Source organism: Haemaphysalis longicornis, unplaced genomic scaffold (genome assembly GCF_048455015.1).
Source record: "Haemaphysalis longicornis isolate Haplotype H1 unplaced genomic scaffold, Haemaphysalis longicornis Haplotype H1 scaffold_9, whole genome shotgun sequence".
NCBI lineage: Eukaryota > Metazoa > Arthropoda > Arachnida > Ixodida > Ixodidae > Haemaphysalis > Haemaphysalis longicornis.
In genome coordinates this window covers 49,165,211-49,178,146 of record NW_027526460.1, presented here as the reverse complement: position 1 = coordinate 49,178,146, position 12,936 = coordinate 49,165,211, and the positions used below count along the sequence as shown (strand labels likewise).

Sequence of the window (12,936 nt, the reverse complement as noted above, 5' to 3'; positions counted from 1 at the left end):
ATAAGCGGTATTGTCTAGATGTGCGCTCGGTTCGTCTGCTCATCACTCTACTATTTATGTCTTTGCAAAGCAACCAAACTATTTGTGAGTAGTGCTCATTCTATCCCCTCTTACATGTTTTTTTTTTGTCGTTTTTAGTGCTAAAATGACATAGAAATGGAACACACTCTTCTTGAGACAGTGGATCTTGTTACGGTGCCCATAGAAACTGACGTTTGTCTTTGTTGTCTCTCTCGTTCCAGACAAGATGCTTCTAGCTCTTCAATATTCAAAGCTCTCCTTGGAGCACGCATGCCTAGCCAAATCCACGAAATGGCCGCAGCTCCGTCGCGCATTCAGCCGGACCTGTGCCCGACGCACCGACGGCTCCAGTGCCAGCGAAGCACCCAAAGGGATCCCCTACTCCAAACTGTCTGTCGGCGTTCCCAAGGAACTTTTCCAGAATGAGAATCGTGTAGCCCTGAGCCCTGTCGCCACTGCGGTGCTAGTCAAGAAAGGCTTCACTGTGAATGTTGAAGAGCAGGCTGGTGTTGCAGTGAGTGCTTTTTTTTTTTTTGCTTTATTGCTGCGTGATTTTCTAGTGCTTTGTTCTGAAAATCTATCTGCAGCGCGTAAGGGACAAATGAAAGTTTTCCACGCTCTGTAGACACTAAAGAGAAAGAGTTAAGTGGTATGTAATTCATTGGTATTGTAAAGTGCGTGCAGGTGTTGGAGGGAAGGGAACTTACAGAGAAAGGTAGAATGAAGGAATTCTGATTAACTGAGGTAAATGGAAGACAGAAGTAGTGAACCTGGTAGAATAGGGAGAAGAGGGGTGAGAATGGAGTGTATTGATGGTGTAATGAGATGGGCATGAGAGAGAGAGAGAGTGGTCTTTAATGAAACTGACGAGGTTAGCCTGACATAGATGCCTGACATGCTAGGCCAGATGGTTAACAAGAAACTGGTGATAATGAAAGATAAGGTGCCAACGACAATGATCTGCATCATTAGTTAGAGCTGCCTATGTTCTTGCAAATCTCGGTTTCTTGCAGGGTTGGCATGAAAAAAAAAGGAAAAGCAAGCTTTAATTTTTTTTTAATAGTTCAAACATGGCGGCAGGTATTAAATGTATTTGTGTTAAATCAGTATCCCTTAGAAAGGTGGAAATCATGCCTTGCTTCTTTCAGATGTGTGTAATTTATAGCCCCTTCTACTTATCTGCCAATAGGGCCATTTTTTAATTTTTTACCTATGCTAGTGGAGCCAGTGTAGCATCAGATGCATTGGCCCCAGTGCGGGGTAAAAAAAAACTGCAGAAACCGTAAGTAGGAATTGTCGGAAGAATGCATAAGGACCTTCAAAGTTGGCTTCACTACCATACACAAATGCACTACTGGCAAGTCATTTTTTCAGGGCCTATATAAGAAGTCGGATACCAAAACATGAAGTCCCTAAGGCCTTTAATGAAATACCTCCATCTAACACCATCTCTCTGACCCGTTTAAGTCGGCTTCACCGCTGTGCATAAATGCAATGCTGGGAAAAACCTTTTCTATGGGAAATATAACAGGACTTGTGTGAAAATTTCCAGCCCCTAAGGCCTTCTGTCAGTAGCGTTTTTATAGCATTGAAAAGTATGATAGATTAGTGTAACAGAAGGACAGACTGGTTTTCTGTATGTGTCCGCATGGGATTGCTCAATAAGCATTTTAAAATGCCCTGCTGTGTCTTATGAGGAGCCTTCGAGTGAGTGCGACCTCACCGTGTTGCATGGCTTGAGAAGCTGACGTGTGGTGCAAGCTTATTCGTCCTCTTAACCACCTCGCAGGCAAAGTTCAAGAACGACGACTATGCGCAGAGCGGGGCCCGTATTACCGACTGCAAGACCGCATTCCAGTCAGACATTGTGCTCAAAGTCCGTCCCCCCGTAGAGCTGGACAAGGGGCACCTCCGCGATGGCGGCACGCTCATCAGCTTCCTCTACCCTGCTCAAAACAAGGCGCTCGTAGATGAGCTAGCCCAGAAGCGGATGACAGTGTTTGCAATGGACGCCATTCCGCGCATAAGCAGGGCGCAGGTGTTTGACGCCCTTTCTTCCATGGCCAACATCGCGGGCTACAAGGCTGTCATCGAGGCGGCCAATCACTTTGGCCGCTTTTTCACTGGTAAGTGCTAGTTGGTGGTAAACAGCAGTAATCATAAAGGGATGATAATCTATGGGTAACACTTTAAAAACTTTGGCTTTACTTAATAGATGATGAAACACTGTGCAAGATGTTTTGCCACCAATGTCAATAATGAAACTGCACAGCCGTCTTAAAAAAAAAATCTCTGGTTTATAAAAACTGGCTTTTAAAAATTCAAAAAAAAAAAAGAACTATAGCCAGAGTTTCTGAAAGGTTGCCAACAATGTCCGTTGGCCTTTGGAACGTATTTTCAATAGTAATTGACTGTCAAGAAGTCCATTGGGCTTACTTTTCATAGCTACTTCTTAGTGCACCCAGAATGTGCTGTGCTAAGTTTGAATCAACAGGTGGTAGGTGCACATGTTGGCAAAAACCAACCGCGAGTGATAACGCTGATAATGTTGCTTATTGATGCTTTTCTATCCACTCAGTTATATTGGTCTTAGTTCAAAACATTTGTGGCCACTGAAAAACCTCATCTGAATTGAATATGAAATGTTTGCAGCACTGCGTGTGTGTTCTAAAACCCTGCAAACTGTTTTTTATGTTTGTGTGCACGTCTTGTTTTTCATAAGGTGGCAGAATTTCCATGAGAAAATTTGCTTATATGTGTCCTGTTGTCTTTGCACCTAGCAGCAAATCTGCTGTAAGTATTGGTGACAACCACATATTTTGTCAATAGTAATAATTAGAAACTGGATTTTAGGCAAATGCTTGTTTTGTTCCTTGCACTTCCAATGCACCATTTTGATATATGGGCATGATTTAAGGTTAAGAAGGGCCTTTGGGGTGTTTTTATAGTGCCTATAAATGCCTATTTTGGAGTTTGTGCCTAAATGCTTATAAATGCCTATTTTCTGAAATTGCCGCCTTCGTGAACACTATTTAGCTCCAAGTTTAGCTTTCAGGTGCAGTCTGAGATCGTTATTCACATTACCGGACACCATTGACTGTCCATAGCTCAATAGGGTTCAACCTAGTTCTCTAGTTAAACCAACTCCCGGAAAACAATCAACACGAACGGTCATATCCTCGTTTCTAAAGGCCTACTCAAATCCAACTCAATTTTCAACGCAGCGGTTGAGCATTGGAACCCGCTTATATTAGAAAATAACTGCTATGTTGAAGATCCAATGGCAAAACATCACTGTGCTGCAGCTGCATTTTATTACGCTATAAATTATAATTCGTACTGCTAACAGGCACTAAAACATGCTTTTCAACCAAAAATCTGTTTGGCTGCTAAACACCTTTCAAAAAATGCTCCTCAAATGTGTGGAAGTGCATTCGGCAGTGTTCGGACGTCTTGCTTGTAAAATTCGGGTAACGTCTATGAGGAAATTGCTAGAGTTGTACCTAACAGTCCTCGTGTAAGGACACGTCGATTTCTTAACAATTCGTCATCTCTCTTGCGTTTATTATTTGTCTCCGTTTTTGTTGTGTCGTGATTAATTGCATCAGGCAGACCCAAAGCGCCACTTTTTGTAATCACTATTGCCAGCTTTAAATATTCATTTTCATGCCTGTTTCACTATGTGCGACGCTCGAGCAAGCAACAGTGTCAGGTGAGCATGAATGGGAGCAGTACCTACGCTTGTTGAAATAAGACAAAGGATCGTTCGTCATTAGTTTCGCAGTTTCAGCTTTATACTCTGCACGTTCACGGTTGTCTGCTGTCCCGTTTACATTGCTGACCTCCTCACTGATTGCTGACATTGCTGACCTGTGATTGCCTCCTTGCAGGTCAAATCACTGCGGCGGGCAAGGTGCCCCCTGCCAAGGTGTTGGTGATTGGCGGTGGCGTGGCCGGTCTGGCGGCGGTCGGTTGCTGCAAGAACATGGGGGCCATTGTGCGAGCCTTCGACACGCGGGAAGCTGTTCGGGAACAAGTGGAGTCCTTTGGCGCCGAGTTTCTCACTATCAGCATGGAGGTGAGGCGCCTCCTTTTCGATGCCTTACAGTGTATTCGAAATTCTCCCAACCAAATGATCGGGCTTCTTGGGGGTCCAGCACCAATGCATCGAAGTCATTACCCAGCCTGATATTTGGCAAACAGCAAAGCTTTCACGAATTCCTAATCGTTCAGTTCCTTTAACCAGAAACAGTGGTCACCCCCTCTATTTTTCTCTTGCTCTCAGATAATAATTTTATTTTTATTTTATGGTTACATCTGTGTTGTATTAGTGGTAATGTGTCAGCAGTTAAAACTAATGTCACTGGTTTATATGCATGCTCTAATGGGCAATTTCAGTGGTTGTCATTTAAATTAGGCAGCCATTTTAATTGGCTATGCATGTGCAAGAATGTGGATGTTTAGAACAGCTGTTCAGCAGGCAAAAAAAAAGCCTGCCACGTCCTTAACTTAACTTAACACGTCCTTAGTCGGCCTTGCGCCATAAAAACCCAACCATCATCACACGCAGGAATCTGGTGAAGGGGTCGGAGGGTACGCCAAGGAGATGTCCAAGGAGTTCATCGAAGCCGAAATGGCACTGTTCGCTGAGCAGTGCAAGGAGGTCGACATCGTCATCACCACTGCCCTCATCCCAGGAAAGAAGGCGCCCGTGCTGATCACCAAGGTGAGAGGGAAGAGGTCACCTGGAGAGGCCTGTGCGAGTCCACAAAGACACAAAGGATGTCTCATCTAGGGTTTGTTTGTCTTGTTACCTGCGCCAGGCCACAAGGGGCTATCTTATCCTCTTTGAAAGCTGAGCTACCTTATCCTGTCAAAAGTAGACCAAATGGCTATCTTATCCTGTCGAAAGAGGAAATATCCATGTGAAAGTAGACCATCTGAATTGCATTCAGCGTTCACCCAGAGAATTTCGCTTTTTTTGCCAACATCTGTGATATAATTGTGAAATTATAGAATGAACTCCAGTAACATAAACACCAGCCTCCACTGTAACGTAACGACCAACTGACCATCACAGAGTCGCAGTCAAGGAAGGCTTCTTGATCAGACTGAGATTCTCTTGTCTGCCAGTGCTTAGTAAGCTGCTTCATTCACATTTACATGCCACCTGGTTTGGTTGCAGCATTGGGCAAATGTTGCAGCAGTTTGGTGACAGTTTATAAGCTGACTGCTCTGAGTTGAGCGGGGGCCTTGTACTAGTGTTGTGCATACGTTAAACCAGCTAAATACTGTCAAAACTTGATCTAATAAAACCCGGTCTTATGAATTCCTGATCTAACAAACAAATTTGGATTCCGCCACAGGTGCCTATTATGTTCAATGCTTCTATGAACTTAAACTAGCGAAATAGATTCAGTGCCATTCCTGATTTAATGCAGTATTTCGAGAAACAGACATATCTAATGAAGCAGCAATTCCGAGTGTGGTTCATCAGAACGCCACAGAGATTGTTGTGACACGTCAGAAAGAAAGAAAATGAGGCATCTAGTTTTGTTTTTACAGAGCTCTACAAGATAAACTCAGTAGTCTTGTGGCTGCAGGCCACGGCGCCCCATCCAGCACCCTTTTCACAATCTTGAAGGGAAAGAATGCCGTCATCTATGCCACTTCGTTTGGAATTGTGTCGAAGAAAAACATCCTCAAGACCACCCCGCACGATAAGGTGGAGGAAGCCATGTTTACATGGCTTAATATGAAGCCAAAAGCGTTCCGCTCAGCGGGGAAGTGGTACAACAAAAAGTGGTGTGTTTTGCGGGTCTGCTGGGTGCTACAACTTCAGGGCAAGCCCTGCTGGCATATTGTTTTCACCGGGGACTTTTAGTGCATTGCTAAATTATCGGCAGTGCCACGGCCACCGAAATTGCGATGCCATGGTAGTGGCTGGGATGTGCCTCCCTTTACACATCGAATTTATGGAATCAACTGCTTGTAAACAGACGGCCCCAACTTTACGAAGTTCTCAATTTACCGATATAATTTGCGGTTCCCGGTGACTTTGTTGAATCTAGTTTTAACTAATTTTTTTTACTTATTCCATTCATACAAGCCCTCTGGCTTGAGCAAGTTAAGCTCAACAGGCGCCCACTGCAGTTTTCTTGTGGTGCGTAGTGAAACCCTTAAATTAACTTAACCTTTATGACGTTCCACAGGAAATGGTGGAGAGCATGAAGCCCGGTTCGGTCATCGTCGACTTGGCGGCGGAAAGTGGCGGCAATGTAGAGACCACCAAGCCCGGCCATCTTCACGTGCACAAGGGTGTCGTTCACATCGGATACACGGACCTCCCAAGCCGCATGCCGACGCAGTCCTCTACGCTTTACGCCAACAACATCTCCAAGTTTCTCTTGTCTATTGGTCAGTTGATTTTTTCTTTGTAGGTTATGCTTTGCATGCATTTCTACATTTATACTGTAGAATCGGCACGAAGTTCATCGCATGTTTTAGCCTTGCACTTTGCTTTGAGGTTTCTCGGCGGCCCTTGCTAGAAAGTGCATATAAGCCACATTGTTAGACCCTTGTAACCCGGGAATTTATGCACCCAACTGCATGAGACTTTGCAGTTATTTCAATGTTAGTTAGCGTACCTGGGAAATTTTATTGTCATTTCTAAGAATAAAAAAACTAGACTGCAAGGGCAGCGCCCCGCTGAAATGACGGCAAGGTTTTTTATAGTTGTTTCATACAAGAAAGGGAGGGGATGCAGCTCAGTTTCCGTAAGAGTCAAATGCCAAGTTTTTGTGACAGCTGATAGAAATGGGAGCTCTGTTGACTGCGGTGGTAAGAGAATCTGCAAACATTATCCTTTTTTTTCTTTGCAACTTCATTAGAGTTCAAAATTTTCGAGTTTGTTAGAATGTAATTTTTTGTTTTACAGTGAAACCGCGATAGTATGACTTTCAAGGGACCGCGCTAAAGTGTCTTATGATCAGGGTACGGGTAAATGACGCCCTAGTAGATGGTCTCACGCGACAGATGGGCCAAGAGCTTATTTAAACTACTATATTTAGTGCGTTCTTGTGTAATTTGCGTACGTTTAGCTGAAATCCGAAGTTTCCAGAAAAACCCTCACGGCGTCCGAGCTAGGCCGCCAGCCCTGTGCTGCGCATGCGCGAGGTAAGCTGGGAAAGTTGACACCACCTGACACGGCCAAGGAAGTTATGAGGGGAAAGGTGAGAGTGTGAAACTGCCAAGGCCAAGGGAATGAATGATAGTGCAAGGTGGCAATGGAAAAAAAAAAAAAAAAAGCGGGAAAGAAAGGAACGGAGCGACGACGCACCTTTGAAAGACGCTGATAAGCAGAGAACAGAGAGAGGGGGAGAGAGAGTGTTGTGAAAGGGAGGAAGTAGGATCGAGCGGGCAAGGAAAGCAGGTGTTTGGTCATCACCATGTGGTTGTGTCATATGTGTTTTCACGTTTGTTGGCTTGATGGTAACTGGTAACTTCAAATTCACGGTTCGCCAGTCACTTGGGCTTTGACTTCTCGTAGTTGGCACGTTGGTAGTCTACTGCCATGTGCAGCCGTCAAAGGTTAACTCTCGCCCGCCAGACCCGCCTGCTTACTTGCGTCTGCTCAGCAAGCAAGCAGGTGCAGCTCAGCAAGCAGGTGCTCTGCTTGCATCAAGCAAGCCTGCTTACTTGCTGCGTCTGCTCAGCAAGCAAGCAGACACAGGTGCTAACCCGCCTGTGGACCTTCGCACATCTAGCAGTGTTAAATAGGGTTAAGAATAAAGAAGGGTTGGGACGAGGAGGTGAAGCGGTGTAAAAGATGGGGAAAACACCGGTTTATCGCTGCCAGTGTCCTTTGTATGAAGCAAACTGCGTGCACCCGAGTGTGTATAATCGGGGGTTTTTAATGCATTGTTTCTATGGGGATGTTGCCGGAACTGTAGTGATCTGTCGTAAGAAGCGGGTTGTCATAAGACGGGGGATGTGTATCATCGGAGTTCCACTGTATAAAAGTACGACTTCGCTATGGAATTGCACTCTCCTCACTCTAAATATAAAAATTATATTCTAGATGCAACTAGCTTCATTTGACGTTTAGCTTGCTTGCTGAGAAGAATTTGTTTTGTGGGGTGTGGGAAAGCGTGCGGATTTGATTTTTTGAATGCATTTGTGGGCCGACAAACTGACATTGTTGCATTTGCTAAGTCTGTAATCTCGTTTCTCCTTGCTTTCCCTTGAATGAAATGGGCCTGCTAGAGAATGTCGGCTGAAATCCCCGCACTTTTTTGTGAGCCTGCTGCTGTCCTTCTTTCTGTAACCTCTTGCAGGCCAACGGGACCACTTCTACATTGATCTGAACGATGAGGTCGTCCGGGGATCCATAGTGCTTCAGGAGGGAAAGCTGCTGTGGCCACCGCCTCCACCCAAGGTGTCCGCACAACCGCCACCACCCCCTCCTCCAAAGCCGGTTGTGGCAGGAGCCAAACCGGCTGCGCTTGATACGAAAGAAGCCCAAGTACCCGACTACTTTAAAGCAACGCTCAAGAACTCGCTTGTCTACACAGCAGGTCAGTCTAATTTAGAGCTTGCCCTCCTCTCTATGTTCGTGATGTTTTTGTCAAAATTTTCAGCTTGTTCTGTAGATTTTCAGAAATGCAACCCGAGAACAACCAGTGAACTGACCTATTAATGCAAAATAGGGGCTCTGCCGTATGACATGTACATTTTTAACATCGGATTTTCTAGAACATGCGAGCTGTGCCAAACAGCCAGACACACTAAAGGTTGCTATAAGGATTTTGGCAACCTTTAGCTGCAGGAGTAAATGGCTTAATTCACAATATGACATGGATCAGCATAAGTCAGACAGAAAAGGCGGGCATTGAGTAGAGCTGTGGATGACTTAGCCTCCAAGTGAAATTGTTTGAAACTATGGCACCGATCAACATCGTTCACCGTGGCTTCCTCCATCATTTTTTCAAGCCTGAAAGGGCACACGGTTGAGAACTACTGGGTTAAGTGATTCCTACTTGTCTGGGCAAGTCCAACTGGAGTCAAGCCCACTTGTAACAATACCATTTATAACGATATATTCAATCTAATGGTGGAAACCCGCCACGATGGCTCAGTGCCTAAGCTGTTGTGCTGCTGAGCACGACGTTGTGGGTTCGATTCCCGGTTGCGGCCGCCGCTTTTCTGATGGAGGCGAAAAGCAAGAACGCCCTTGTGTACGAAATTTTGGCGCACGTTAAAGATCCTCTGGTGGTCAAAATTAATCCGGGATCCTCCACTACGATGCGTCTCATAGCTTGCGTTGCATCGGCGCGTTAAACCCTACAATCAATCGTGGATCTATTGATGAACAACTATATACATGCTGCAGACAGCAGTGTCGATGACAACTCTGATGATGCGGTTGAGCAGCCTACTCAGGTAGTGTCTCTGTGGGAGGCCCAACGCATGATACAGTCCCTTTGGGACATTGTTTTTGCCAAGGGCCTTTTGTTCAGCAATGTGAAGCACCTAGATGCTCTTTAAAAAGATGTGCGCCGACTTCGCATGATGCAGACAAAGATAACCGACTATTGCAGTCAAAGATAACCAACCATGGCTTCTTTTCTGTAAATAAGTAGTAGCAGTACGACATTGACTGCATGCGAATGAAGTGTTTTGACCTCTGTTTTGTCTTTTTTTTTTTCTTTTTTGCAACTCACTTATAACAGTTATTGGTTATAACAATGGAATTTTCTTGGCACTGGAATATTGTTATAAGTGGACTAGACTGTATTTGGCTTGAGCAGGTCTGGGTGTCAATCATTTTGAAATGCTCTGGTCAGTGCGTACATGTTGCATATATTTTCTGCTGCGGTATATTGCTTCAAATGTGACCTAGTTCTCATTGTAAATTGGGGTGTCGCAGTGAACTGTGTTGTCGTTTAACTTACTGGCAAAGCATTCTGTTGGAAGCTTTTTAACGGTGAAACTTCCCTTCGTTTGGTTGCAAACAGGTCTTGGCACCATTGTTGGCCTCGGCGTGGTCTCTCCGAACCCCGCCTTCACAACCATGACCACCATATTTGGCTTGTCTGGAATCGTCGGTGAGTTTTCGCCTGCCTAGTTGCGTTGCTGTACCTTTTCTCCGCTTGTATGGAAATGTACTCGGCGAGGAAACGGAATGTACTATATGCCAGGTGTTGTTTAGCATATCAACACAGCTGCGAGGTGGTGGGAAATAAGAGCCGTGGTACTCCATTCAGAATAAAAAGAAAAAAAAGGTCAAATTATATTTATTGGTGTGTTTATTTTTTGTCGAACTCTCAACACATGTGCGTGTGGATGTTGTCCCCGTTGAATTGCACCTGTCGCGCATGCGGTTCAAAGGAGTGAACCAAATCAAGATCATTGTCACATTTACACTGCTAGTTTTATTTGAAATGTGCTGCTCGCAGTTTATGATTGAGTGTAATTGGGATATGTTAGTTTTTTAAAATAACAAAACGTTGTCATTAAAGAATGAAGCGGATGCCAAAAATTTACTTTTATTTATGTGAGTTGCTAAGCCTGTCTAGCTCAGAAATGTCTTGGGGCTATCAGATGAGCATCTTAAAGAATGTGCTGACATAAAATGGTTACTTTATTTGAGGAAATAGGAAACGTATTGGTCGCATGCTTACCCTCAGTAATTTTTTAATCTCTTACAAACAAGGAAAAGATGTGTGTAGCGAGGCTATTTGCCTTGTATGGCTCTGTTTACTATCACGAAATGTTTTTTTACCATAAAAAATATATGGCCCATGACAGCAAGGCTGTCATGGGCCACATTAGGTTTTAACTTGTTAATTATTATTGCTATCGTTATCTTGTGTCACCATTCAGTATTTGCTATTTCACGCTAGTTGTGCATGGGAATGGAAGATGCAACACTGACCATTGTATGATTTGGAATCAAGAGAAGGCTCTGTTAATAATTTACTAAAATCTTGTTTTCCAAGAGTAGACATGTAAATAAATGTCGTCAAACTGTATTGACCCGTTTTGTGTAATCTACTAGAGCAGTGGTTCTCAAATAAGGGTCCCTCAATAAGCCTCCCTCAAAACTTTTTCCCCTGCCACTCTTTCCTCGATTTTCGCCAGCACTTGCAATGCAAACGGGTGGCTTCGCCGCATTACATGTGCGTTTAGTTTCTCCGCGTAGCATACATTTTAACATCTGCTTTTTGCACAGCACGCCAACTATGAGAAAGAAAAAAGACAGAAATAAAAAAAAAGGCAGCATATAGGTCTTTAGAAGACTTTTTAGATTCAAGGGCAAACTGTTTAACATTATGACATGCATTGTCATTAACGTCAAGCAGAATAGGCGGGCATGGGGTAAGTGTGTGGGCGACTTAGGCTGCAAGTGCATACTGTTTGGACATTATGACACCTACCAACCTATGCTCCGTCACGGGGTCCCCCATCACTTTCGTAAGCACAAAAAGGGGTCCCCGGGGCAGTCACGGCTGAGAACCACTGTACTAGAGTCCTTGGGCCAAATCCTGCGGGGTGTTTGAAAACTTCCGGCAAGGCCGATTTTTCACATGGTCTCTGTCACGGATAAATGTCACGGATAACTGCGTGCAGAGCCACTCACATGAGACAGCGAGAGAAATTAACCCTGCTTGAAGTAGTCTGGCACCCCATAGGTCTTGGCCTCTGATCACCCAGTCAATGTTTTTGTTTGCCCCTTCCAATTTCCAGGCTACCACACGGTGTGGGGCGTGACCCCGGCCCTGCACTCGCCCCTGATGTCGGTGACCAACGCCGTGTCGGGCATCACGGCCGTCGGCGGACTGCTGCTCATGGGCGGGGGCGTGATGCCGGGCACAGTTCCGCAGGCCCTGGCCGCCAGTGCGGCCTTCATCTCGACCATCAACATCTTCGGCGGCTTCCTGGTCACCCAGCGCATGCTGGACATGTTCCGGCGGCCAAACGACCCCAAGGAGCACAACTACCTCTACGCCATCCCTGGTAAGAGAGGGGGATCTTGGGTCTCCCGGAGAAGGGGGGGGGTGCTGAGTGGGTGGTGTGTGTAGCTTAGGGAAAAGGAAAAGAAAGGGGTGCTTTCAACACACAATAGGCTTATATGTGAAGAGAGAACTTACTAAAACTAATCAGGGCACAGCAATTAGTGTTAAAAGTGTTGCCCTAAAGAACAAGGGTCCATTCATTTGCAAACAACTCGTGCAGTCTGCACACTACGAAAGACTCGCCATGTGGAGTGGGAAAAAGGACAAGTTAAGAGTAAGTACAGGGAAAGTCTTTTGTTGGGACAAAAACAGAACTTGTGAGCTTATATGAGTAAGTGTTTTTTGCACATTCCTAAGTGTTTTAATTATATGCACATAAAACGGCAATGGCAACACTGTAGTTAAATGTGCCTTAAGCCCAAATGCAGAAACGTAAACTTATAGGTGTGGATGACTCCCTCTGATCTCCGACTCGATTCGCTTCGTCACGTTGCCCCTTCTCTACCCCCCTCCCTGTGTGCAGCGCTGGCCTTCCTGGGTGCATACGGCACGGCCGTGTCCCAGGGCTGCAGCGACCTGGAGCAGATGATGTACCTGGGCTCCTCCCTGTGCTGCGTGGGTGCCCTGGCAGGCCTGTCCTCCCAGAGGACCAGCCGGCTGGGCAATGCCCTGGGCATGGTCGGGGTGTCCAGCGGAATCGCGGCCACCCTGGGCGCCATGGAGCTCACCCCGGAGCTGGCCACCCAGGTGGCTGCCTGCATGGGCGCAGGTCAGTGAGCATGCGGAGCAGCCGATGGCGTCACAAAGTGGATTGTGCGATTACAGGGGCAGTGACGACAAAGTACACAACTTTGTTGTTCAATTTTGACAGGAATGATCCGAACTTGTATTTTGTCGT

At 45.5% G+C, this 12,936-nt stretch overlaps 1 protein-coding gene across 1 annotated transcript in view; it reads left to right on the top strand.

Annotated features, from left to right (window-relative positions):
- The window catches only part of LOC144152300 (NAD(P) transhydrogenase, mitochondrial-like), a 37,734-nt gene that overhangs the window by 2,026 nt on the left and 22,772 nt on the right, over positions 1-12,936 (top strand). The window contains exons 2-10 of the mRNA XM_077683549.1: positions 243-535; positions 1,811-2,147; positions 3,912-4,099; positions 4,592-4,747; positions 6,234-6,438; positions 8,358-8,597; positions 10,038-10,127; positions 11,770-12,039; positions 12,562-12,807. Of these exons, the coding sequence (XP_077539675.1) occupies positions 248-535; positions 1,811-2,147; positions 3,912-4,099; positions 4,592-4,747; positions 6,234-6,438; positions 8,358-8,597; positions 10,038-10,127; positions 11,770-12,039; positions 12,562-12,807 (2,020 nt within the window). The 5' untranslated portion in view covers positions 243-247. The remainder of the gene's footprint in view (positions 1-242; positions 536-1,810; positions 2,148-3,911; positions 4,100-4,591; positions 4,748-6,233; positions 6,439-8,357; positions 8,598-10,037; positions 10,128-11,769; positions 12,040-12,561; positions 12,808-12,936) is intronic.